This window comes from Grampus griseus (assembly GCF_964374135.1).
Source record: "Grampus griseus genome assembly, chromosome: 3".
Taxonomy (NCBI): Eukaryota; Metazoa; Chordata; class Mammalia; order Artiodactyla; family Delphinidae; genus Grampus; species Grampus griseus.
This window is the reverse complement of record NC_139019.1, coordinates 27,846,393-27,872,200: the sequence shown is the minus strand read 5'-3', so window position 1 is coordinate 27,872,200 and position 25,808 is coordinate 27,846,393. Positions and strand designations below refer to the sequence as shown.

Sequence of the window (25,808 nt, the reverse complement as noted above, 5' to 3'; positions counted from 1 at the left end):
GTAAATAAGAGAAATTTATTTCTCACAATTCTGGAGCTTGGGAAGTCTAAGATCAAGGCAATGGAACATTCAGTGTCTGGTGAGACATGCTTCCTGGTTCAGAGAGAGCCATCTCTTGCTGTGTCCTCACATTGTGGATGGGGGAGGGGCCTCTCTGGGTTCTCTTTTATAAGGATGCTAATCCCATTCAAGAAGGCTCTGCTCTCATGACCTAATCACTTCCCAAAGACTCCACCTCCTAATGCCATCACATTGGGGGTTAGAATTTCACCATACGAATTTTGGGAAGACACAAATATTTAGTCTACAGTACCCAGAGTACAGTCCTCATGCCTCTTTTCTTCTCAGCTACATTCATACATTCTATTTCATGGCTGTCAATATCATCTATATACCTATGATGTCCATATGTACACCTTCAATCTGAACCTCTCTGAACTCTAGACTTGTATATCCAATGTCCTTGTTGACATTTCCTTTCAAATGTCTAAGAGACATCTTAGCATGTCTCCAACTGAGCTTCTGATTTCCCCACCCTTATCAAACCTATTCTACCTTCCATCTTCCTCATCTCAATTACTGGCAATTCTGAACCTTGTCATCATCCTTGAGTTCTTTCTTTCTGTTATACCATACATCCAATTCATTAGAAAGTCTTGTTGGCTCTACCTTCAAAATAAATCCAGAATCTGAGTAATTCCCACCATGTCTTTTGCTACCACCTGATGTAACCCACCATTATCTCTTACCAGAGTTAATTCAATAACCTCCTAACTGCTCTCTGTGCTCCTGCCTTTCCCTCCCTACAGCCATTCTCAACCCAGCAACAAAAGAGATCCTTGTAAATCCTAAGTCACTTCTCTATTCAAAACCAGCAATGGCTTCTTAATTTGCTCAGGGTAAAATTTAAAGTCCCCACTAGGGATCTTCATGCTTTCCCCTCTCTCCCTCTCCCACCACTCTCCCCTTGCCCGCATGCTCCAGCCACACCACACTCCTCAATTTTCCATGTCCTCCTAGCATATTTCTTCCCAATTGAGGATCTTTGCTATTACTGTTTCCCTGGCCTGGAATATTCTTCTACCAGATAGCTATTTTCCTCAGAGTCTTATTTTTTTCAGGTTTCTGTTAATATCATCTTAGTAGGAAGGCCATTTTTGGCCCCCTTATATAAAATAGAAACCCACCCCTCTCAGTCACTCACTGTCCTCCTTAGCCTGCTTATTGTTCTCTGCTGCTCTTACCACTATCTTACACAGTACATATTTGTTTGTTTGTTTATTTCCTTTACCCCTGATTCCCACAACCTCAAACTAGGACATATTCAAGCATGAGGAAAGAGTCTCTATTTCCTTCATTGCTATACTCTCAATGCCTGGACATAGTAGGCAATCAATAAATATTTGTTGAATGAATAAATGAGGTATTCTCTTTTTGCTAAGGTAGTAGTATTCAAAGGTTCCCCGATACATTCCACCCCTAATTTCTTCCTCTCTTTGGGAACAATGAGCACACTATTCTTTAATTCAGGCTTAATCTTTAAGGCAGAGTGTTAGAAAAGGACTGGTGCCCATGTGGTTCAGGACCAACATAGGACCAGTCTGACAATGGTAACATCCACAGCTGTCAGCATGGGTGCTCAGAGACTACCATACATGGGCACTTAATTGACTACTAACCTCTCATTATTAGGCTTCTCTAATTCCCAATTCTGTAGCATCTCTACCAAGTGTTAAATTATTTTAAAGAATGAGAACAGATTGTTACATTTGATGTTTTTTATTTAGAAGCAATCTCAAACTTACAGAAAAGTTGGAAGAGAAGTTAAAAAAAAGCAGAAAACATTTTGTGTTCTAAATTATTTAAGTTGTCAACTAGATGTCTCATCACCTTCAAATATTGATACTTTAAGGTATATACCTCTAACAAACAAGGACATTCTTCTACAAAACCACAACAATCACAATCAGGAAATTAAGTGAAACAGTACTACCATCCAATCCTCTGTCCCCTTTCAAGTTTCACTAATTGATCCAACAATGTCTTTTGTAACAAAAGGATCCTATTCAGACTCATGTGTTGCATTTAATTGTCATATCTCTCTGGTCTCCTTCAATCTAGAAGAGTTTTTCAGTTTTCTTTTGATTTTCATGGCCTTTTGAAGATAAAAAGCCAGCTATTTTGTAGAATGTCCCTCAATTTTGGTTTGTCTGATGTTTCCGCATTGTTAGATTCAGGCTATATATCTCTGGCAAAGGTTTCACACAAATGATGTTGTTCTCACTGAAGCCTATCAGGGAGTGTGCAGTTTTGATTTTCCACCTCACTGATGCTGTTTACTTTGTTAACTCGATTAAGGTGATACCTGCTAGGCTTCTGCACTCTACTCTTTTGAGTACTTTATAATTAATAAATATTTGGGAGGAGGTACTTTAAAATTATATAAAGATTCCGTCCATCATCGATCTTTCTATTCATTTATCTATTTGTATCAGTATGGATTCATGGTTCTTATTTTATGTCTAATAACGTATTACTATTGTGTATTTTTGCTTAAACTTTCCTAGATTTGGCTAGTGGGTGCTCTTTTATGCTAGCTCCTCTCCTTTTGATGTGCTCTCATCTTTCTTTGAGTCTTTCTTTGTTGTTGTTGGCTTTTTTGGTTGTTTTTTTGTTTGTCTTTTTGTTTTTTGAGCAATAAAATGATTCAGGCTCATCTTCTGTTTTCTCTGAGCCATTTCTTTAAGGAGTCCTAGTTCCTTTAGTGGAGAATCGTATTTAGAATCCAAGATCTGAGTGTCAGACGTGTTCATTGCTTTTGGGGTGTTGTTGCTCCAACATACTCAAACGGACAGGCCTAGGGAATATATGTACGCATACACACATATACGTAACACTTATGCACATTTATATCTTTATTTCTGTATACATCGATACATACATCAACAGCTATGGGTTCCAACTATGGATTCAGTTACAATACAACATCACAGAATTCATTCTACTTTTTTCTCTTTTCTGACTGGTACTTCCCTTCACTGGCAGTGAGAAACTTGACTCCCATTATCCTTGCTGTGTTAACTTATTTAATCAATCCCCCTGTATGTAACCAACCTCCAGTCACTGCCTCAGTTGCCACCATCACCCCACGCCTCCTTACCCTGCCAGTATTTCAACACCCTGCTGGGACATCCCCTCTTAGGGGGTACCCTTCTCACTCTGCTCTGGCTCTGATACAATTCATTGGGCAGCTATCCTACACAGATGTCCTTTTTACATGGCTGAGGCTCTGACCCCTTTCCACAAGCCCTATCCCCCCCTTACCCCACCTGGGCTCCCTCTGGGAGACCACCCATGTGGATCTCCTTCCATCAACCCTAGTAAACCCTTGTTACATTTCATTTTGATTAGGCTTAAGTTGATCCCAAACTGATGTTACTTTCCATTTACTGCAACATTTTGATCCAAGTCCTACACCTTTTTCTTTCTGAGGTGCACTGTTTTCTTTCAGCCAATAGTATGTTTTTATAATCAGGGATCCATGGCTTTCTCAGCCATGGCTTTCAAAGGGGCATTGGCATGACATTGTTTCTTTAATCAAATGGATTAATTACAATGTCTGAGGAATGGTCCAATGGCATTCACTTAGTACAAAGCCAGGTAGCTTTACAAAATCTGCAATGAATAGATTCTAGGGTCTTCAAATTGAGCCAGGAAGACAAATTCCCTGGGTGTTGGGAATGTACAGAGTGGGCAGTGCTTATTATTGATCCAATTATACGTTGAATACAAATGGGTGGAAGAATAAAAGTGAACTGACAGTCCTGAGGGTTACAAATACCATCCCCATCTTCTTTCAAGGACTGCAGAGAGGTTTAAAAGAAAATAGTACTTGTGACAACAATATTAAAATGTATGATTTTTGAAGGTAATGTTTTTTGACTTCCAAGCACAGTTAAGGTCTAACTACGCTCGAAAACCTCAGAGGAAGACGCTTCTCCCTTCCATCCTCTGACTTGGCTTACGAAAAGAACTTTGTAAACTAGAGAGTATGATACTATGATTGCCGTTATGAGGTGGTGGTTGTGGTATTTGGGTAGGACTAACAGATGTTAATTCCCTTTCTGTGGCATATTCATTTGTAATACTTGGGGCCAAGTCAGGCTTGGTTTTCTTGGCTTATGTCAGTTTTTTGTCTTTCCAGCGTTAATGACAGCTTTGAAAAATGCCTTGAGCTAATTTTCCTTGAATTTCAGCCATCCCTTGTTCGTCTACAGGTTTTTAAGGAAAGTATGAATTTTTTATGCCTTATTTGCTTATGTAACAGAGGAAACTCTTTGTGAAGCATTTTAGATATTTTGTCTCAATTTGTTTTTTTACATGGAAAACACTTTACCATAAGAACTAAACCACTACCTGAGACACTATGATAATGTCTGTATGGTGGTATTCTTAGTTCCTTCACTCTCTGTGGATGAAGACATTACAAGGAAGTGAGACAGTTCTATATTTGATTCTACCTGGTGTCTTGCCTAAGTCTTTTCATTTCTCCGACCTTCACTGCTTCACCCTAGCTTTCCGCTTCATGGTGATGTGATCCTAGGCAGTTATTAACCTTTCAGTGTCTGTTTTCTCATCTGCAATCCAAAGATAATAATATTACCTGCCTAATTAATAGGTTTTTGTGAAGATTAAATAAAGTAATGCAGACACAGGGCAATGCCCAGTAAATAGTCAGCATGTAGTAAATGTTTGCTGTTCCTACCTCTTATTTAACAGTTGGATTTTACATGTGTTTGTAGTTTTTCTTCAATGGTAGCATATTTGCATCAGCCATGGGATATTTTGGAGACTATGCACTGCTTCACAGCTGTGCTCTCTATAGAGGACATATCAGGAAAGGCAGTTGGCTTTTTTATTGCTACCAACCTTGGTCACCAAAAGGATTTGTTTCCTTTTCCCACTGAGCAGAGGAAAAGTTGAGCAGGATTAATTCTTCCCTCTACCCTGAGTTAACACCAGGCTTTGGAGGAATTTTATGAATTCTGGAGAAAGTAAGAGGAACTCAGTCTTGGAATGATAGCAGGATGCATATATGTGCTGAGCCATGTTGAAAACTTGCTGAAATTGGAGACGTGAATTGGTAGTTGCACCAGTAGGTGCAATTATGTGAGTCGCTTCCACAGTACTTGGAAAAAAAAAAAAAAGCAGAGAAAAGACCCTGAAAAAGAATACATATATATGTATAACTGAATCACTCTGCTGTACACTTGAAACAAACACAACATTGTAAATCAACTAGACTTCAATTTAAAAAAAAAATGGGGCTTCCCTGGTGGCGCAGTGGTTGAGAGTCCACCTGCCGATGCAGGGGACACGGGTTCGTGCCCCGGTCTGGGAGGATCCCACATGCTGCAGAGCGGCTGGGCCCATGAGCCATGTGAGCCATGGCCGCTGGGGCTGCGCGTCCGGAGCCTGTGCTCCGCAAAGGGAGAGGCCGCAACAGTGAGAGGCCCACGTACAGCGAAAAAAAAAAAAGAAAAAAGAAGAAGAAACAGAAGGAGGAAGAAGAGGAGGAGGAGAAGGGCAAGGAGGAGGGGAAGAGGAGAAGACGGAAAGAAACAAAGAGTTCTAGCCCAAAGTGGTTCTTCAGTGCCTTTGCAACTGCCCTACTGTTGGGTCTTCATGACATTTCACTAGGCATGCCTGTCTTCTCTGTATCCCCTTTGGACTCAAGCTATGCTCTTCTTCCCTAATATTTATGTCACAGAACAAGAGGCTCAGAGCAGTTCTATGACTGGCCTATGACAGCACAATATAACCTGTAAAGTATGGCAAAGAGGATAAGGTTGCAGATGGAATTAAGGTTGCTAATCAGCTGACTATAAGATAAAAAGATTAAGCTGGATAATCTGGGTGGATCTAACATAATCACAAGGGTCCTTATAAATGGAAAAGGGAAGAAAAAGGGATAGTGTCAGGATGATGCGACTTAAGAGACCCAACTGGCCCTTACTGGCTTTGAAAATGGCGGAAGGAAAGGAAAGGGTCTCGGGAAAGGAATGCAGCTGGGCTAATGCCTTGATTTAGCCTAGGGAGACCCGTCTCAGACTTCTGACCACCAGCACTGGAAGATACTAAATCTGTGTTGTTTTGAGTCACCAAACTTTTGGGAATTTGTAATGGCAGTAACAGGAGTCTTATACCTACCCCTTGAAATGTCGTGGTGTGTATGTATCCAGTCTGAAGTCCTTCAAACTACCCGCCCCAGGCTTGTGAGGACCACCTTGTACTTGGATCACTGTTTGACTTGGCCGCACTGGCCGTGGGCAAGGTTGGATGAGTTGGTACCCTGCCCCCCTCCTCTCACTGAGCACAGATGGATGGCTGGAAGCCATGGAGAACCAATATGGGGCCAAATTCCTCCTGAATGGAATAAGGAGGCCCGTTTCAGCCCAGAGGTGAAAACCTTGGCTGGATTATCCCAGGAAGTTCTCAGGATGCCTGACAAGCACCCTAGTTTGCAGCATTAGCTCGTTGAGGTAAAGCTTGAGCCCCTGAATGGTTTCCCCTTCCGAGGACAGCCTGTGCAGGTGAACTGGAGAAATACCATGACACCTTCTTGGGCTGACTTACTTCCTCTGCTCTCCGGGTTTCCTTTTGGGTGAGTGGAGGTAGGCTTAGGAAATTAGAAAAGCACTAGAGAGACCTGCAGACTCAGAGTGGCTCATGGTCCTGTGGTCCTATGCATAGCCTCATGGTACAGATGAAGGGACTTGTCCAGGGTTGAACTAGCATTTGAACAGACCATTTCCCTTTGTGTGACTTGGCAAAGAGAAAAATTGCATGTTACTTTTTCAAATGAAAGCCCTAGCCGGGCCTGGAAGAGAATCGCAGAGACCGTCTGAGGAGCCTTGCTAGAGCAATGGTGGGAAAAGTTCGGGAACTGGGAAAGGCCGGAAAGGGGGCAGCACTGAGCTGAGGAGGGTCAGGGAGTGGGGTCCTCTCTGCCCCATCCCTGCGCTCAACATTTTCCGCCTGTATGAGGGGCTGGCCTGGGGGGGCCTCTCACTCGGAGTCCCGCCCAGGGTGACTCTTCCCGGGGCTCCCCTATTTGGCCGGCTTGGCCGGGCTCTGGGCGGGGCCGGCGGAGCGCGGGGGTGGGAGTCCCGGAGGAAGATGCGCGGAGCTGTCTGCGAGGAGGCCTGGCGCCCAAGGCAGAGGGGTGGGGATCGGGGGTGGGCTGCGCCCTCCCGCTCTGACCCATTCCGCACCCCACGGAAAGCAGACGCTGTCAGCTGAATCACTCCACTTTCGGGAGGAGGGAGGGGACGGAAAGGTAACTAGCCCCTTTCTGCTTAAAAGAGCAAAGGGAGATCGTGGGCAGCCTTGCAGCTTCCCCCTCCCCACTCCTGGACCATGCACCCCTGCATCTTCTTGCTCGGCCATAGGCGAGGACTTGATTTCTTGAGCTAAAACTTGTTGACTTTTCTCTCCGCAACAACTGAACCATGCCATGTGCACAGAGGAGCTGGCTAGCAAAGCTCTCCGTGGTGGCTCAGCTCCTAAACTTGGGGGCCCTTTGCTATGGGAGACAACCTCAGCCGGGCCCTGTGCTCTTCCCGGACAGGAGGCAAGGTTAGTGGCTTTTCTTTATTTCCTTTGAAAACCGCAGGGGTAAGACGCCAGCAAAGTTGGTTGCTCTCTTTTCCCTTCCCCCACTCGGCTGAGCTCCGCAAAGACGTTTGGCTGAGTTGCGAGGAAATCTGGGCTGGGAGCATCTTGCATTTCAGTGCTGAAGGTGTAGATTCCTTACTTTTTACCGAAAGGCGAGGATCCACATCTCTTTTACACTGAGGATGCTGCAGTGAAGACTCTAGAGGTAGCTCGGAACCACCCCCAACTGTCTCTTTTGTCTCTTCTGAATGCTGCACTGTTTCAATCCCTACTTTTCAGATGCTGAAAACGGAAAATGATTTTTTTTTAAAAAGTTCCAACTGTCCACTGGCAGTCATTGCCATGTTTTTAGTTAGTTTGAAACTTCTGGTGAGGTAAGGGGAAATGTGATTCCAACCCCCCCTGCTGAGTGAGCTTGGCTGTGTTTTCCTGGAAAGATTTAGGGCTGTGTTGTAAAAATAACAGACCTTTTAGAGAAAATTTCCTACCATAGGGGTGCACCTTTCCCTGTCCTGTCTTGCTGGTCACAGCTGGCTGCTTCTCTTTCAGAATTTCATGGAACTCTACAATGCTATAGAAAGCATTGGAGGAGTTGTGATGGAAAATTTGTTATTATTATTATTGTTGTTGTTGTTATTATTATATATTTTTAAAACCTAACACCCTGAGCAGGATGGTATTGTTGCCTCTGTTTTTTTTATTGGACTTGCAAGGGTCAGACACACTTTCCTGTTTGGTGAGGAGTTCGTTGGACTTCTGAGGGGAAACAGTCATGGCAGCAGCAATGACCTGCGTGGCTGGAGTGTGTCCCATGTGCCAGGACTGCTAAGGCACTCTGGTGTGTCAGCCTCTTGACCACTGACAACAGCTGCCTGGGGTGCAGGGACCACTGTTACCATCCCTGCTTTACACCCATAGAAGCTGAAGCTTGGGGACTTTACGGGCTTAGCTATGGTGGAGTGAGGTTTTAAACCCAGGTAGCCACACTCCAGAGGTTGGCTTCTTACAAGCAAGCAGCATTGTCCTAGAACAATAATAGGGACAACACACTCACACACACACACACACACACACACACACACACACACTCAGCACGGGGTTAGCATCCATTAAGTCCTCTGTCTGCTGACAGTGCTCAAGTCTCGGGAAGCTTCCATAGCCTCCTGACCCCATTTAATGCCCAAGACCACTTGGGTGGCAAACATCACCTGCCTGACCTTGTTGAGGGTTTCTGCCTACGTTGCAAAGCTCAAATACTGCTGGAGACCTCATTTGTTGCTCACTTCCAGAGCCATCAGAAGCAGGTCCCTTTGCTTTCCTGGGAAGCCAGAACGAGCAAACCCTGGGGTGAGATGTCAGTCAGCCAGCACTTGCTTGTGTAAACGGTCCAGATACGATCTCCCACCCCCAAGTTTAAAATAGCGTTTGTTGTTCTTTGAAAAACAGCCCTTTTGTGAAAAGTCTCTCTTTTGCTGGCAGCACAAACAAAGCCTGCAAGCACTTCCCAGGGCATTTGGAGATGATTTGGTTCAAAGACACGCATTCTCCTGGGTTGGTTTTCAGCTCTGCTTGTTCCACATCTTTGTAAGCAAATTCAGCTTAGTGTGGGACAGACTCCACTGGGACTTGCTTTCTCCTCTCTAAAAAGTGAGAGATGGTTGTCTTTCCCGGTCACCTTTAGGGTTATGGGCTGAGAGGAGTTGATACCGAAAAATAGTTGTACAGTACTCTGAGCTTATTAGTGATGCACAGATATATAGATTTAAAAAATAATTTCCAAAAAAATTTTCAGATTTTAATTAAAGACCTAAAATGTAAGACCTGAAACCATTGAAATCCTAGAAGAGAACATAGGCAGAACACTCTTTGACATAAGACGTAGAAATATTTTTTTGGAACTGTCTCCTAAGGCAAAAGAAACAAAAGCAGAAGTAAATAAATGGGACCTGATTAAACTTAAAAGCTTTTGCACAGCAAAGGAAACCATCAACAAAATGAAAAGATAACCGATTGAATGGGAGAAAATATTTGCAAATGATATAACCAATAAGGGGTTAAGATAAAAAAATATATGTATATATATACACACATATATATATGTATAAAACTCAATATCAAAAAAACCAAACAACCCAATCAAAAAATGGGCAGAAGACCTGAATATACATTTTTCCAAAGAAGGTATAGAGATGGGCAACAGGCACATGAAAAGATGCTCAACATCAATAATCATCAGAGAAATGCAAATCAAAACCACGATGAGATATCACCTCACACCTTTCAGAATGGCTATCATCAAAAAGTCAACAAGTAATAAATGTTGGTGAGGATGTGGAGAAAATGGAACCTTTGTGCACTGTTGGTGGGAATGTAAATTTGTACAGCTACGATGGAAAACAGTATGGAGCGTCCTCAAAAAGCTAAAAATAGAACTACCATGTGATCCAGGAATTCCACTGCTGGGAAAATATTGGAAGAAAATGAAAACACTAATTCAAAAAGATACATGCACACCAGTGTTCATAGCAGCACTATTTACAACAGCCAAGGTATGGAAGCAATCTAAGTGTCCATCAATAGGTGAATGGATAAAGATGTGGTATATATATACAATGGAATACTACTCAGCCATAAAAAAGAATGAAATTCTGCCATTTGCAACAATGTGGATGGACCTAGAGGGTATTATGCTTAGTGAAATAAGTCAGAGAAAGACAGATATTATATGATATCACTTGTATGTGGGATCTAAAAAATAAAACGAATGAATGTAACAAAACAGAAATAGATTCACAAATATAGAGAATGGACTAGTGGTTACCAGTGGCGGAGAGAGGGGTAGGTTTAAGATAGAGGTAGCGGGTTAAGAGATACAAATTACTATGTATAAGATAAATAAGCTACAAGAGTATATTGTACAGCACAGGGAAATATAGCTATTATTTTGTAATAACTTCAAATAAATAAATAAAATTAAACTAGAAAAAAATTCAGATTTTTAAAAGTCTTTTCATCAAAATATTTGTTCTCAATCAACTCACCAGTGGATTTACAAGTAATCCCCATTTGGTTCAAAAGAGAAATTTCTGAGCAGATTTCCATGTAGAACTAAGAGAGAGAGAGGGAGAGAAGTGAGAGAATGAGAATAAGAATGAGGGCAAGCTAGTTAGAGAAGGAAATTCTTTTTTTTTAATTTAATTTTATTGAAGTATAGTTGATTTACAATGTTGTGTTAATTTCTGCTATACAGCAAGTTGATTCAGTTATACATATGTATACATTCTTTTTCATATTCTTTTCCATTATGGTTTATGGCAGGATATTGAATACAGTTCCCTGTGCTATACAGTAGGACCTTGTTGTTTATCCATTCTCTATATAATAGTTTGCATCTGCTAATCCCAAACTCCCAATCCATCCCTCCCCCAACCCTTTGACAACAAGTCTATGCTCTATGGCTGTGAGTCTGTTTCTGTTTTGTAGATAAGTTCATTTGTGTCATATTTTAGATTCCACATATAAGTGATATCATATGGTACTTGTCTTTGTCTTTCTGACTTACTTCATTTAGTGTGATAATCGCTAGCTCTATCCATATTGCTGCAAATGGCATTATTCCATTCTTTTTGATGGCTAAGTAATATTCCATTGTATATATGTAACACATCTTCTTTATCCATTCAACTGTCGATGGACATTTAGGTGTTTCCATGTCTTGGCTATTGTGAATAGTGCTTCTATGAATATAGGGGTGCATGTATCTTTTCAAATTAGAGTTTCATCTGGATATTTGCCCAGGAGTGGCATTGCTGGATCATACGGCAACTCTATTTTTAGTTTTTTGAGGAACTTCCATACTGTTTTCCATAGTGGCTGCACCAATTTACATTCCCACCAACAGTGTAGGAGGGTTCCCTTTTTCTCCACACCCTCTCCAGGATTTGTTATTTGTAGACTTTTTAATGATGGCCATTCTGTCCAGCGTGAGGTTGTACCTCATTGTAGTTTTGATTTGCGTTGAGAAGGAAATCCTTAAGACTTCCAGGGAATAGGATGACCAGAGCTTTGCCTCCACATGACCTGCTTGCTGCTTCGTAATTAAGCAATCTCCCTAGACTTCCATTTCCACTCTGACAACATTTTTGAATTGCACCCAAATTCTGAACATTTAAACTTTCAAATTACTTCAGATGTCATGTCTGTCATCCTCCTTATTTTTGCAGATGAGGAATGAGAGACCCAGCTGGTCCGTCAGTCAACATGCATTTACTGAGCACCTACCCACTGCCGTTCCAGCAGTGGCATCAAGGGAGTCACACAGGGTCCTGCAGTAGGAGGCTGACTCAGAACCTCCATGACTATTAAGGTTCCTTCTAGTTCTAAGGGGCAGGCAGAGTCTGGATTTTAGATCTAGGAAGGACCATGGAAATAAATCCAATCCTTTCTGGGACTAGAAACAGGTAGATTGGGCAATCTCTGCCCACTATTCTTTCCACATCGCTCAGTGGTGACATACACAATTGTGTGATGACCTCCACAAGGCTCCCAATGAAGTATCAGAACAATAGGAAGTATTAATCTTGCACACAACACGTGGCCTCTCTTCTATAGCTGACGATATCCCCTCAGGTTCGTTTTGCCCTGTACTGTTTACAAGTCACCGGTCACTTCCATGACCTCTTTTGCTGCTGACAACTCCATGAAGTTGAGAGGACCGGCACCTCATCCCATGTTAGAGACATGCTCCAGGTTGCACGGACTTGGATGGAACCGAGGGAGCGCTGCAGTGCGTTTCAAGACCAATGTCATAATCATGTATTTATGCCATTTGCAAAAAATAACTTCTGCAAGGAGGAAATCATTTCAGATCTTAATGTAAGAAGAGCCTTCACAGGGCTTCCCTGGTGTGCAGTAGTTAAGAATATGCCTGCCAATGCAGGGGACACGGGTTCGAGCCCTGGTCAGGTAAGATCCCACATGCCGCGGAGCAACTGTGCACCACAACTACTGAGACTGTGCTCTAGAGCCCGCAAGCCACAACTACTGAGCCCATGAGCCACAGCTACTGAGCCTGTGAGCCACATGGCCCCAGCCCTGTTGTCACCCTACCTTGATGTCTGGCTCTCAGTGGTTGCCCCTTGAGAAGCAGTGAGAGCAAAGGTTAGGAGGTTGGGCTCTGGGGTCAGATTGCCACAGCAGGAATCCTCACTCCTCTTTATTGTCTTTTTACAGAGGTGGCGATGAAGGCTAAGACAAGGGACACTTGTTAATCATATTCCAGATAATTGTGAGGATAACCAAGACCAAATTGGTGTACTCTAAATGCCATCTTTGACCATAGAAATGGGAAAAATTAGGAGTTATTATTATTTCCTGATATCTTATTTCTCCATCCCTGTCATATCCCCTCTGAACTCTGCTTTCTGTTGGCCAGGACGATGGCTAGCTCATCTTCCAAACTAAACACCTACTGAGAGAAAGCCAAGATGAGTGCAACCTCTCCCCATCGCCTGGAGCTTACATGTACTTAAGGCCACAGAGATCCCTAGTAGCCAAGTTTCTATCTTTATTTATATGTATTTTTGGCTGCACCTCACAGCTTGCAGGAATCTTAGTTCCCCGACCAGGGACTGAACCCTCGACAGTGAGAGTGCAGAGTCCTAACCCCTGGACCGCCAGGGAACTCCCCCAATTTTCTATCTTTAATATCAAGAGTAAGTAGCTAGTGTTTAGATAGTGAGTGTTATCTGTCAAGCACCGTTCCAAATCTATTACATATATTACTACATTGAATTCTCACAACCACCCTAGGAGGGAATACTATTATTGTTATGCCCATTGTGGAGACGAGGCAGGTGCAGCTGGGCCACCCCCGGAAGCTACACTCTGTAAGTGGCCTCCTGTTTCCATCCACACCTATTGCCAGATGTGGCTTAGCCGCTTCCTTTGCAGCAAAATCAAGAGGTGAAACTGGTCTTGCCTCCCATTACTTCACCTGATAAAGAGGCAGTTATTTTCTCCATTTATTGCTGAGTGACTTGAGGCCTCTTAAAGAAGTCATGCAGTTCTTTTACTGTCAGATCATCATCCCCAGGGGCAGTGCTATTACCTCTCCTCTGCTATCCCCGCTGCCAAGTACAACTGCTTATGTACACAAAATGCAGTGGCCAAGAACATGATTTTGAAATAGGAAGCACAAGATTTTAATCCAAGTAACATTGCATGTTGGCTTTGTGACCTCTCTTACATTCTGTTTCTTTTTCTATGAAATGGGGATAGTAACTGAATCTGTGTCAGAGTCGTGGTGTGTATTAAATGAGGAGTATTGTAGCAAGTGTTCATTAAATGGTTACTATAATTATTATATGATTATACAACCAGCTTATGCTGGCTCTCTTAAAAGCACATTAGATCAAAAGCAACTGGGTCAAAAGCTGTATATGTATTTGCTCTTTTATTCTTTGGGCAATAGGTGCTGGGGTTTAGGCAAGTTAGTCTTTCTTTTTATATTTAAATCATGTTTAATTCTTTGAGATGTATCTTCAGAGACAGGTCCTATAAGGCAGCGGTCTCCAACCTTTTTGGCACCAGGGACCGGTTTCGTGGAAGACAGTTTTTCCATGGACGGGTTGGGGGGTGTTTGTTCAGGCTGTAATGCGAGTGATGGAGGGAATGGTTCAGGAGGTAATGCAAGCAATGGGGGATGATGGGGAGAGGCAAATGAAGCTTTGCTCGCTGGCCCCCCTGCTCACCTCCTGCTGTGCGGCCCGGATCCTAACAGGCTGCGGACCAGCACAGGTCCATGGCCCGGGGGTTGGGGACCCCTGTTATAAGGGACATAAGAGCTTCTCTTGAGAGGAGCCAGCATCAGGACAGGACCACGTACAGGGGGTACCATTGTAGGATAATGGCTGTATTCAGTTGAATAAGACTTTTTCTGTCCCTTACTGCTCTCCACTGCTCCAACCCTGGAAGAGCCAGAGACATCACTGTGAATCATAGAAGAAAAGAGAAACATGAGGGAAATACTAGAGAAGCTGACTACATCCAACCTCAGCCAACCTGCCCATTCCCCGCTGAGGTCTGAACTCTGAAGGGCAGTGAAGCTCTAATACTAACGAGGTCCAGATATTCCTTGAGGAGCTGGCAGTACAGAGGCCTGAGTCAATTTGACTCCTAGTGTTGGTACATTAGCACTATTAATTTGTGTAAAACACCTTTCTTGTTTTGTTTATTTACGCATTTTGGTCCTCATTCTCCACTCCCATTCCTCTGCATAGAAAACCATTTTAATGGGTTCCATATGTATTTTTTTGTTCGAGTATGTACTGGCAAACTCTGTGTTATTGTTTTTGCATGTATTTTCCATGAATGTAAATGGCTCTGTATTAACTTGTTTTGCTTCTTATTTTTCACTGAGCATTGTTTTTAAGGTTTGTTCATGTTGCTTTGTGCTCTGTTGCTCTTAGTTGCTGCAGTCAGAAACAAGGGTCTGGACTTTTAATAGTCTCTTAAAAATTGAGACTATTGGTTAGTACCTAAGAGTGAAAACTGTGCTCTGTCTCATATTTCCCTCTTTCTTTCTTTTATTGAAGTATAATTGACCTACAACATTCTGTTAGTTCCAGGTACACAACATAGTGATTTAATATTTCTATACATTTCAAAATGATCACTGGTAAGTCTAGTTACCACCTGTCACCATACAAAGATATGACAATATTATTATTACTATTTTAGATTTTAGCAAAAGAATTTATTTTTTTTTAAATTTATTTAATTAATTAATTTATTTTTGGCTGTGTTGGGTCTTCATTACCGCACATGGGCTTTCTCTAGTTGTGACGAGCAGGGGTTACTCTTTGTTGCAGTGTGCGGGCTTCTCATTGCGGTGGCTTCTCTTGTTGCGGAGCACAGGCTCTAGGCGTGCAGGCCTCAGTAGTTGTGGCTCGCAGGCTCAGTAGTTGTGGCTCACGGGCTCTAGAGCGCAGGCTCAGTAGTTGTGGCGCATGGACTTAGTTGCTCCACGGCATGTGGGATCTTCCCAGACCAGGGCTTGAACCCGTGTCCCCTGCATTGGCAGGCGGATTCTTAACCACTGTGCCACCAGGGGAGCCCAGAAGAAGAATTTATTAAAGGGATCTTGGATTGCTCAAGGAAATGCCAGGAGAGCTGAGAGCCAAGTGTGGATGCTTTGCAGGAGGAACAAAGGTCAGAATATGGCTACCTCTGCGGCCACTGCCTCTGCCGTGTCCTACACACTTCAGCTTGTGATGCTCATCCACTGGGGCTAGACGCTGGGTGCTGCTTGCGAGCCCCAGCTCCTCCTTCATCTTGGGGCCGCTACCATAATCCCTGCTTCTTAGTATCACTGCTTCTGGATTCAAAGTCAAGGCAGTGCTTCTGATGAATGAAGCGTGAGTGTACGGGTTGCTCCAGAGCTGCTAGACTGGTGAGGGACATGCTTCCTGCACTTGCATCTTCTCTCCTGGGAGGTGGGCTCTGTTCCCAAGACCCATGATGAGGACCTCCCTAAATGTGGTAAAGACGTTCAGATGCAAGGCAGCCATAGGAACAACAAATGGTCATCTTTACATCTACTGTATGAATGATGCAGCTAGACCTGGTGGAGGATACAGAGGTGAATCACACCTAGAACTTGCCTTCAGAGGCCTTATAGACTTGGAATTCTCTTCCTTTCAACGTGTACATTTATTTGGCACCATAGTTTGCAAAGCCCTCTCATTGTCATTGTTTCATTAGCTCCTCCCAACAGCCATGTAAGGTAGACAGAACTGATATTATCTCTATTTTATACTTGAAGAAGCTAAGAAGTTAGGTGATGAACCCAAGGTCCCACTGCTGGTGAGTGGCAGAGCGGGAACTTGGCCTGTCCTCTGATTCCAGGCCCAACGTCAACCAGAAGTAAGACGTGATCACAAATATTTTGCTTCATTGATTCCTAGGCATGCGGTTTTCCCCCACATTTTTTTTTATGTTAACAAAACAAGCCTTTATTTTTAACTTTTCATCACAGAAATTTTCAAATGTACACTAAAGAAAATAATATAATAAACTCCCATTACCTAGCACTTCAATAACTACAAATTATGGCTACTTTTGTTTCATCTATAATCCCCCCTCACTCCCACCTCCGCCCCCAGTATTTTATTTTATTTATTTATTTTTTAAAACTTATTTATTTTTGGCTATGTTGGGTCTTCGTTGCTGTGCGTGGGCTTTCTCTAGTTGTGGCGAGGAGGGGCTGCTCTTTGTTGCGGTGCGCGGGCTTCTCATTGCGGTGGCTTCTCTTGTTGCGGAGCACGGGCTCTAGGCACATGGGCTTCAGTAGTTGTGGCACATGGGCTCAGTAGTTGTGGTTCGTGGGCTCTAGAGCGCAGGCTCAGTAGTTGTGGTGCATGGGCTTAGTTGCTCTGTGGCATGTGGGATCTTCCCGGACCAGGGCTTGAACCCCGTCCCCTGCATTGGCAGACGGATTCTTAACCGCTGCGCCACCAGGGAAGCCTCACCCCCAGCATTTTAGAGCAAATAGGCTTCCTTAAAAGATAGGACTTTTAAACTTAGTGATTACACACTTCACATGTCTGTTTCTCTTTTATCACCTCACCAAGACACTAGATAGAGTATGGTGCCACTTTATGCAAATTTTTTTAATTGAGGTATAATTGATATATGACATTCCACTCAGATGTACAACATAATGATTCAATATTTGTATACAGGGCTTCCCTGGTGGCGCAGTGGTTGAGAGTCTGCCTGCCGATGCAGGGGACACGGGTTCATGCCCTGGTCCGGGAAGATCACACATGCCACGGTGCAGCTGGGCCCGTGAGCCATGGCCGCTGAGCCTGTGCATCCGGAGCCTGTGCTCCGCAACGGGAGAGGCCACAACAGTGAGAGGCCCGCGTACCGCAAAAAAAAAAAAAAAAAAAATTAAAAATATATTTGTATACAGTGAAAATTATCACCACAATGTTTAGTTAACATTTGTCACCATAAAATGTTAAAGATTGTTTTTCTTATAATGAGAACAACATTTAAATTTGCAATAGAGTATTATTGACTATAGTAACCATAGTGTACATTACATCCCTATGACATACTTATTTTATAATGAGAAGTTTATAGCTCTAGATCCCCTTCACACATTTTGCCCAACCCCACAAGTCTCCTCCCATCTGGCAACCACTGATCTGTTTGGTAGATCTATGAATTCAGTTTTATGTCTATTTTTTCAGTTGTTGTGTCTTTTAGATTCCACATATAAGTGAAATCATACAGTATTTGCCTTTACCTGTCTGGCTTATTTCACTGAGCATAATATCCTCAAGGTCCATTAGTGTCTCAAATGGCAAGATTATATTCTTTTTTAATGCTGAGTAGTATTCTTCTGTGTGTGTGTGTGTGTGTGTGTGTGTGTGTGTGTGTGTGTATGTGTATATATATATGCCATATCTTTCATATTCATTTATCTACTGATTGACACAGTTGTTTTTTTTTCATATCTTGGCTATTGTAAATAATGCCACAATGAACATAAGGTGTGTATATCTTTTTGATTAGAGTTTTTGTTTTTTTCAGATAAATAACCAGAAATGCTGGATCATATGGTATTTCTATTTTTAATTTTTTGTTTTCCAAAAAAATTTGGATAAATTTTACTTATTTTTTCTGCCTAATTGTTCTAGCTAGGAACTCCAAAATATGTCAAATGAAAGTCCTATGAGTGAGCATTCTTTTCTTGTTCCTGATCTTAGAAGAAAAACTTTCAGCTTTTTACCATTGAGTATGTCATATATGGCCTAGGTTATACTGAGGTATGTTTAGTCTACACCCACTCTGTTGAGAGTTTTTATCATAAACAGATGTTGAATCTTGTCAGATGTTTTTTCTGCATCTATTAATACAAGCATGTGATTTTTGTCTTTTATTTTGTTAGTGTGCTGTATCATGTTGATGGATTTGAAGATGTTGACCATCCTTGCATTGCTGGAATAAATCCCCTTTGATCATGGTGTATGATCCTTTTAATGTATTGTTAAATTCAGCTTGTTAATATTTTGTTTCGGATTTTTGAAATCCGAATGAAAGAGATTTCTGTGCATTAGTTTTGTATCCTGCTACTTTGCCAAATTCATTGATTAGATCTAGTAGTTTTCTGGTAGCATCTTTAGGATTCTTTATGTGTAGTATCATGTCATCTGCAAACAGTGACAGCTTTACTTCTTCTTTTCTGATTTGGATTCCTTTCCTTTCTTTTTCTTCTCTGATTGCTATGGCTAAAACCTCCAAAACTATGTTGAATAATAGTGGTGAGAGTGGGCAACCTTGTCTTGTTCCTGATCTTAGAGGAAATGGTTTCATTTTTTCACCATTGAGAATGATGTTGGCCGTGGGTTTGTCATATATGGCCTTTATTATGTTGAGGTAAGTTCCCTCTATGCCTACTTTCTAGAGGGTTTTTAGCATAAATGGGTGTTGAATTTGATCAAAAGGTTTTTCTGCATCTATTGAGAAGATCATATGGTTTTTATCCTTCAATTTGTTAATATGATGTATCATGTTGATTGATTTCTGTATACTGAAGCATCCTTGCCTTCCTGGGATAAATCCAACTTGATCATGGTGTATGATCCTTTTAATGTGCTGTTGAATTCTGTTTGTTAGTATTTTGTTGAGGATTTTGCATCTATGTTCATCAGTGATATTGGCCTGTAGTTTTCTTTTTTGTGACATCTTTGGCTGGTTTGGGTATCAGGGTGATGGTGGTCTCATAGAATGAGATTGGGAGTGTTCCTCCCTCTGCTGTAATTTGGAAGAGTTTGAGAAGGATTGGTGTTAACTCTTCTCTAAATGTTTGATAGAATTTGCCTGTGAAGCTATCTGTCCTGGGCTTTTGTTTGTTGGAAGATTTTAATCACAGTCTCAATTTCAGTGTTTTTGTGGTTGGTCTGTTTATATTTGCTATTTGTTCCTTGTTCAGTCTTGGAAGGTTGTACTTTTCTAAGAATTTGTCCATTTCTTCCAGGTTGTCCATTTTATTGGCATATAGTTGCTAGTAGTAATCTCTCATGATCCTTTTTATTTCTTCAGTGTCCATTGTTACTTCTCCTTTTTCATTTCTACTTCTATTGATTTGAGTCTTCTCTGTTTTTTTCTTGATGAGTCTGGCTAATCGTTTATCAATTTTCTTTATCTTCTCAAAGAACCAGCTTTTAGTTTTATTGATCTTTGCTATTGTTTCCTTCATTTCTTTTTCATTTATTTCTGATCTGCTCTTTATGACTTCTTTCCTTCTGCTAACTTTGGGGGGATTTTGTTCTTTTTTCTCTAATTGCTTTAGGTGTAAGGTTAAGTTGTTTATTTGAACTGTTTCTTGTTTCTTGAGGTAGGATTGTATTGCTATCAACTTCCCTCTTAGAACTGCTTTTGCTGCATCACATAGGTTTTGTGTCGTCATGTTTTCATTGTCATTCATTTCTAGGTATTTTTTGATTTCCTCTTTGATTTCTTCAGTGATTTCTTGGTTATTAAGTAGCATATTGTTTAGCCTCCGTGTGTTTGTATTTTTTATAGATTTTTTTCCTGTAATTGATATCTAGTCTTATAGCGTTGTGGTCGGAAAAGATACTTGAGATGATTTCAATTTTTTAAAATTTACCAAGGCTTGATTTGTGACCCAAGGTATGATCTATCCTGGAAAATGCTGCATAAGCACTTGACAAGAAAGTGTGTTCTATTGTTTTTGGATGGAATGTTCTATACATATCAATTAAGTCCATCTTGTTTCATGTATCATTTAAAGGTTGTGTTTCCTTATTTATTTTCATTTTGGATGATCTGTCCATTGCTGAAAGTGGGGTGTTAGAGTCCCCAACTATTCTTGTGTTACTGTCTATTTCCCTTTTTATGGCTCTTAGCATTTGCCTTATGTGTTGAGGTGCTCCTTTTGTGGGTGCATAAATATTTCCAATTGTCATATCTTCTTCTTGGATTGATCCCGTGATCATTATGTAGTGTCCTTCTTTGTCTCTTGCAATAGTCTTTCTTTTAAAGTCTATTTTGTCTGATAGGAGACTTGCTAGTCCAGCTTTCTTTTGATTTGCATTTGCATGGCATAACTTTTTTCAATCCCCTCACTTTCAGTCTGTATGTGTCCCTAAGTCTGAAGTGGGTCCCTTGCAGGCAGCATATATATGGGTCTTGTTTTTGTATCCATTCAGCCAGTCTATGTCTTTTGGTTGGAGCATTTAATCCATTTACATTTAAGGTAGTTATCAATATGTATGTTCCTATTACCATTTTCTTAATTGTTTTGGATTTGTTATTGTAGGTCTTTTCCTTCTCTTGTGTTTCCTGCTAGAGAGGTTCCTTTAGCTTTTGTTGTTAAGCTGGTTTGGTGGTTCTGAATTCTCACTTTTGCTTGTCTGTAAAGGTTTTAATTTCTCTGTCAAATCTGAATGAGATCCTTGCTGGGTAGAGTAATCTTGGTTGTAGTTTTTCCCTTTCACCACTTTAAATACGTCCTGTCACTCCCTTCTGGCTTGCAGAGTTTCTGGTGAAAGATAAGCTGTTAACCTTATGGGGATTCTGTTGTATGGTATTTGTTGTTTTTCCCTTGCTGCTTTTAATATATTTTCTTTGTATTTAATTTTTGATAGTTTAATTAATATGTGTCCTGGCATGCTTCTCCTTGGATTTATCCTGTATGGGACTCTCTGCACTTCCTGGACTTGGTTGCATATTTCCTTTTCCATATTAAGGAAGTTTTCAACTACAATCTCTTCAGATATTTTCTCAGTCCCTATCTTTTTCTCTTCGTCTTCTGGGACCCCTATAATTCGAATATTGTTGTGTTTAATGTTGTCCCAGAGGTCTCTGAGACTGTCCTCAATTCTTTTCATTCTTTTTTCTTTAATCTGCTCTGTGGTAGTTATTTCCACTCTTTTATCTTCCAGGTCACTTATCCATTCTTCTGCCTCAGTTATTCTGCTATTGATTCCTTCTAGAGAATTTTTTATTTCATTTGTTGTGTTGTTCATCATTGTTTATTTGCTCTTTAGTTTTCTAGGTCCTTGTTAAATGTTTCTTGTGTTTTCTCCATTCTGTTTCCCAGATTTTGGATCATCTTTACTACCATTACTCTGAATTCCTTTTCAGGTAGACTACCTATTTCCTCTTCATTTGTTTGGTCTGGTGGCTTTTTACCTTGTTCCTTCATCTGCTGTGTGTTTCTTTGTTTTCTCATTTTGCTTAACTTACTGTGTTTGGGGTCTCCTTTTCGCAGGCTGCAGGTTCATAGTTCCCGTTGTTTTTGGTGTCTGCCACAGGGGGTAAGGTTGGTTCAGTGGGTTGCGTAGGCTTCCTGTTGGAGGGGACTGGTGCCTGTGCTCTGGTGGATGAGGCTGGATCTTGTCTTTCTTGCAGGACCACATTCGGTGGTGTTTTGGGGTGTCTGTGACCTTATTATGATTTTAGGCAGCCTTTCTGCTAATGGGTGGTGTTGTGTTCCTGTCTTGCTAGTTGTTTGGCATGTCTAGCTAGGGTGTCCAGCACTGTAGCTTGCTGGTTGTTGAGTGGAGGTGGGCCTTAGCATTGAGATAGACGTGTCTGGGAGAGCTTTTTCTGTTTGATGTTACATGGATCCGGGAGGTCTCTGGTTGACCAATGTCTGGAACTCAGCTCTCCCACATCAGAGGCACAGGCTTGACACTCGGCTGGAACACCAACACTTTGTCAGCCACACGGCTCAGAAAAAAAGGGAGAAGAAAAGAAAGAAAGAAAGAAAGAAAAATAAAATAAAGTTATTACAATAAAATTTTTTTAAATTATTAAAAATTAAAAAAAATATTTTTAAAGTAATAAACAAAAAAAAGTAAAGAACGAACAGAACAACCAAACCAAAAAAGAAATCCACCAAAGATAATAAGCGATAGAAACTATATTAAAAAAAAAAAAAAAAGGACAGACAGAACCCTAGGACAAATGGTAAAAGCAAAGCTATACAGACAAAATCACACCAAGAAACTTACACAGTCAGAAAAAGAGAAAAAGGGGAAAAATTATATATCTATACTAAAAAAGAAAAAAGGAAGAGAGCAACCTAATCAATAAACAAACCTACCTATGATAATAAGCTCTAAATACTAAACTAAGTGAAACATAAATCCAGAAACAAATTTGATGCAGAAAGCAAACGCCAAGTCTGCAGTTGCTCCCAAAGTCCACCTCCTCAATTTTGGGATGTTTCATTGTCTATTCAGGTATTCCACAGATGCCGCATGCATCAAGTTGACTGTGGAGATTACCTGAGGGTGTCTGTTCTTCGACCAGACAGGATGGGGTTAACGAAACAGCTGATTAGGGGGCTCTGGCTCACTCAGGCCCGGGGGAGGGAGGAGTACGGATGTGGGGTGAGCCTGTGGCAGCAGAGACCAGCATGACATTGCAACAGCCTGAGGCGTGCCATGTGTTCTCCCTGGGAGGTTGTCCCTGCATCATGGGACCCTGGCAGTGGTGGGCTGCACAGGCTCCCAGGAGGGGAGGTGCGGACAGTGACCTATGCTTGCACACAGGCTTCTTGGTGGCTTCAGCAGCAGCCTTAGCGTTTCATGCCCATCTCTGGGGTCTGCGCTGATAGCCACAGATCGCGCCAGTCTCTGGAGCTTGTTTAGGTGGTGCTCTGAATCCCCTCTCCTTGCGCACCCTAAAACAATGGTCTGTTGCCTCTTCGGCAGCTCCAGACTTTTTCCCGTACTTCCTCCCAGCTAGCCGTGGCGCACTAGCCCCTTCAGGCTGTGTTCACACAGCCAACCCCAGTCCTCTCCCTGGGATCTGGCCTCCGAAGCCCAAGCCTCAGCTCCCAGCCCCCGCCCATGCCGGCGGGTGAGCAGACAAGCCTCTCAGGCTGGTGACTTCTGGTCAGCACCGATCCTCTGTGCGGGAATCTCTCTACTTTGCCCTCTGCACCCCCATTGTTGCGCTGTCCTCCATGGCTCTGAAGCTTCCTCCCTCCGCCACCCCCACAGTCTCCGCCCTCGAAGGGGCTTCCTAGTGTCTGGAAACTTTTCCTCCTTCACAGCTCCTTCCCAGAAGTGCAGGTCCTCTCCTAATTCTTTTGTCTGTTTTTTCTTTTGCCCTACCCAGGTACATAGGGAGTTTCTTGCCTTTTGGGAAGTCTGAGGTCTTCTGCCAGCGTTCAGTAGGTGTTCTGTAGGAGTTGTTCCACATGTAGATGTATTTCTGATGTATTTGTGGGGAGGAAGGTGATTTCCATGTCTTACTCCTCTGTCATCTTGAAGGTTTCCCCATGACAGTATTATTGACTATATTCCCCACACTGTATATTTCATCCCCATAACTCATTTGGTAACTGGAAGTTTGTACCTCTTAATCTCCCTCATCTATTTCACTCATCCCCCTACCCCTTCCCCTTTGCCAACCACCTGTTTATTCTTTGTATCTATGAGTCTGTTCTGTTTTGTTATGTTTGTTCATTTGTTTTGGTTTTTAGATACCATATATAAGTGAGATCATAGGGTATTTATCTTTCTCTTATTTCACTTAGTATTATACCTTCTAGGTTCATCCATGTTGTCACAAATGTGAGATTTCATTCTTTTTTATGCCTAGTAATATTTTATGGCTGAGTAATATTCCATTGTATATATACGTCACATCTTCCTTATCCATTCATCTATTGATAGACACTTATGTTGCTTCCATATCTTGGCTGTTGTAAATAATGCTGCTATGAACATTGGGGTGCATATATGTTTTCAAATTAGTGCTTTTGTTTTCTTTGGAGAAATACAGAGAAGTGGAATTGCTGGATCATATGGTAGTTCTATTTTTAGTTTTTTGAGGAACTGCCATACTGTTTCCCATAGGGTCTGCAGCAACTTACATTTCCCCCAACAGTGTACCAGGGTTGCCTTTTCTCCACATTCTCGCCAATAGTTGTTATTTGTTGTCTTTTTGATGATGGCCATTCTGACAGGTGTGAGGTGATATCTCATTGTGGTTTTGATTTGCATTTCCCCAATGATTAGTGATGTTGAGCATCTTTTAATGTGCCTGTTGGCCATCTGTATGACTCCTCTGGAAAAATGTCTGTTCAGGTCCTCTGCCCGTTTTCTTAACTGGGTTGTTTTTTGATGTTGTCTGTCCTATATTTCACCCAAGGCACAGATGAACGACAAGTGTGTTTGAAGGCAGTTGTCTGGAAAAGAACTCTTTTGTAATTGTACTCTATGAAGTCCAGTTCTTTTGTTTAGCCAGCTACAAATGTGTTCACTGCTACATCTACAGAAATGAATTGGGTACCTGTGATGTGCAAGATTCTGGCCTCTAAAGGGTTTGGGAATAAATAATATAATAAACAAAAGGCTTTGTAAAATTGGGCTGTTCTGGGAGCTACAGAAAGTAAGGACATGGGGGTTCAGGGGAGGGAGAAAGAACTTTAAGCAAGGACATTAGGAGAAAGAAGAGGGAGAATTTGAGTTGGGACTTTAAAAAATAAGCATAAGATTATGTTAAACATAAGATTCTGATAGAGAGTGTGAAAGACATTGTAGTTGGGGAGGTAACTTGAACAAAGTAATGCAAGTTACAAAGTGCAAGAGGTACAGCTGGGAGGTGGAAATAGAAAAGTAGAAAAAAGTAGAATTTTTTTCCTCTTTCTCTCTCTCCTTCTCCCTCTCCTTCCCCTTTTGTTTTCTTCTTTCCTTCCTTCCCTCCCTCTCTCTCTTTTTTTTTTTTTTTGCCTGAAGCAAAAGATTCGTTTATCTGCGTTTAAGTGGTTAATGGTTTGCTTTAAGTAGTCTGTAATCCAGAGCCTGATGCTTACTCCTTACTAGTTAGATTCCTTGTTATTCTCAAACAGGAGAATGAAGAGGCAGTGGTGGAGATTTCAATTTGAGGAAGTCAAAAGGTGTCTGTGTTCTCGTGTGTGGAAGGAAGGAAGAAGTGTGAGTGTCTTGCATTTCTAAAGTGGCAATTTTCATATTTTGACCCCATGCCTCTGATCCTAGTACGTTCCCTTACCATTTTATGTTGTATATTTTATAAAAATAAAAAAGAAACACCCAAGTTCTTTTAAGTACTCATTG

General features: G+C 41.7%; 1 protein-coding gene across 3 annotated transcripts in view; it reads left to right on the top strand.

The window, feature by feature from the left end:
* The first annotated feature begins 7,329 nt into the window (after positions 1 to 7,329).
* ADAMTS12 (ADAM metallopeptidase with thrombospondin type 1 motif 12) overlaps positions 7,330 to 25,808 on the top strand; it is a 382,005-nt gene continuing 363,526 nt past the window's right edge. For all 3 annotated transcript variants that reach the window (XM_082652277.1, XM_082652278.1, XM_082652276.1), the window contains exon 1: positions 7,330 to 7,638. In XM_082652277.1, the coding sequence (XP_082508403.1) occupies positions 7,512 to 7,638 (127 nt within the window). In that variant the 5' untranslated portion in view covers positions 7,330 to 7,511. The remainder of the gene's footprint in view (positions 7,639 to 25,808) is intronic.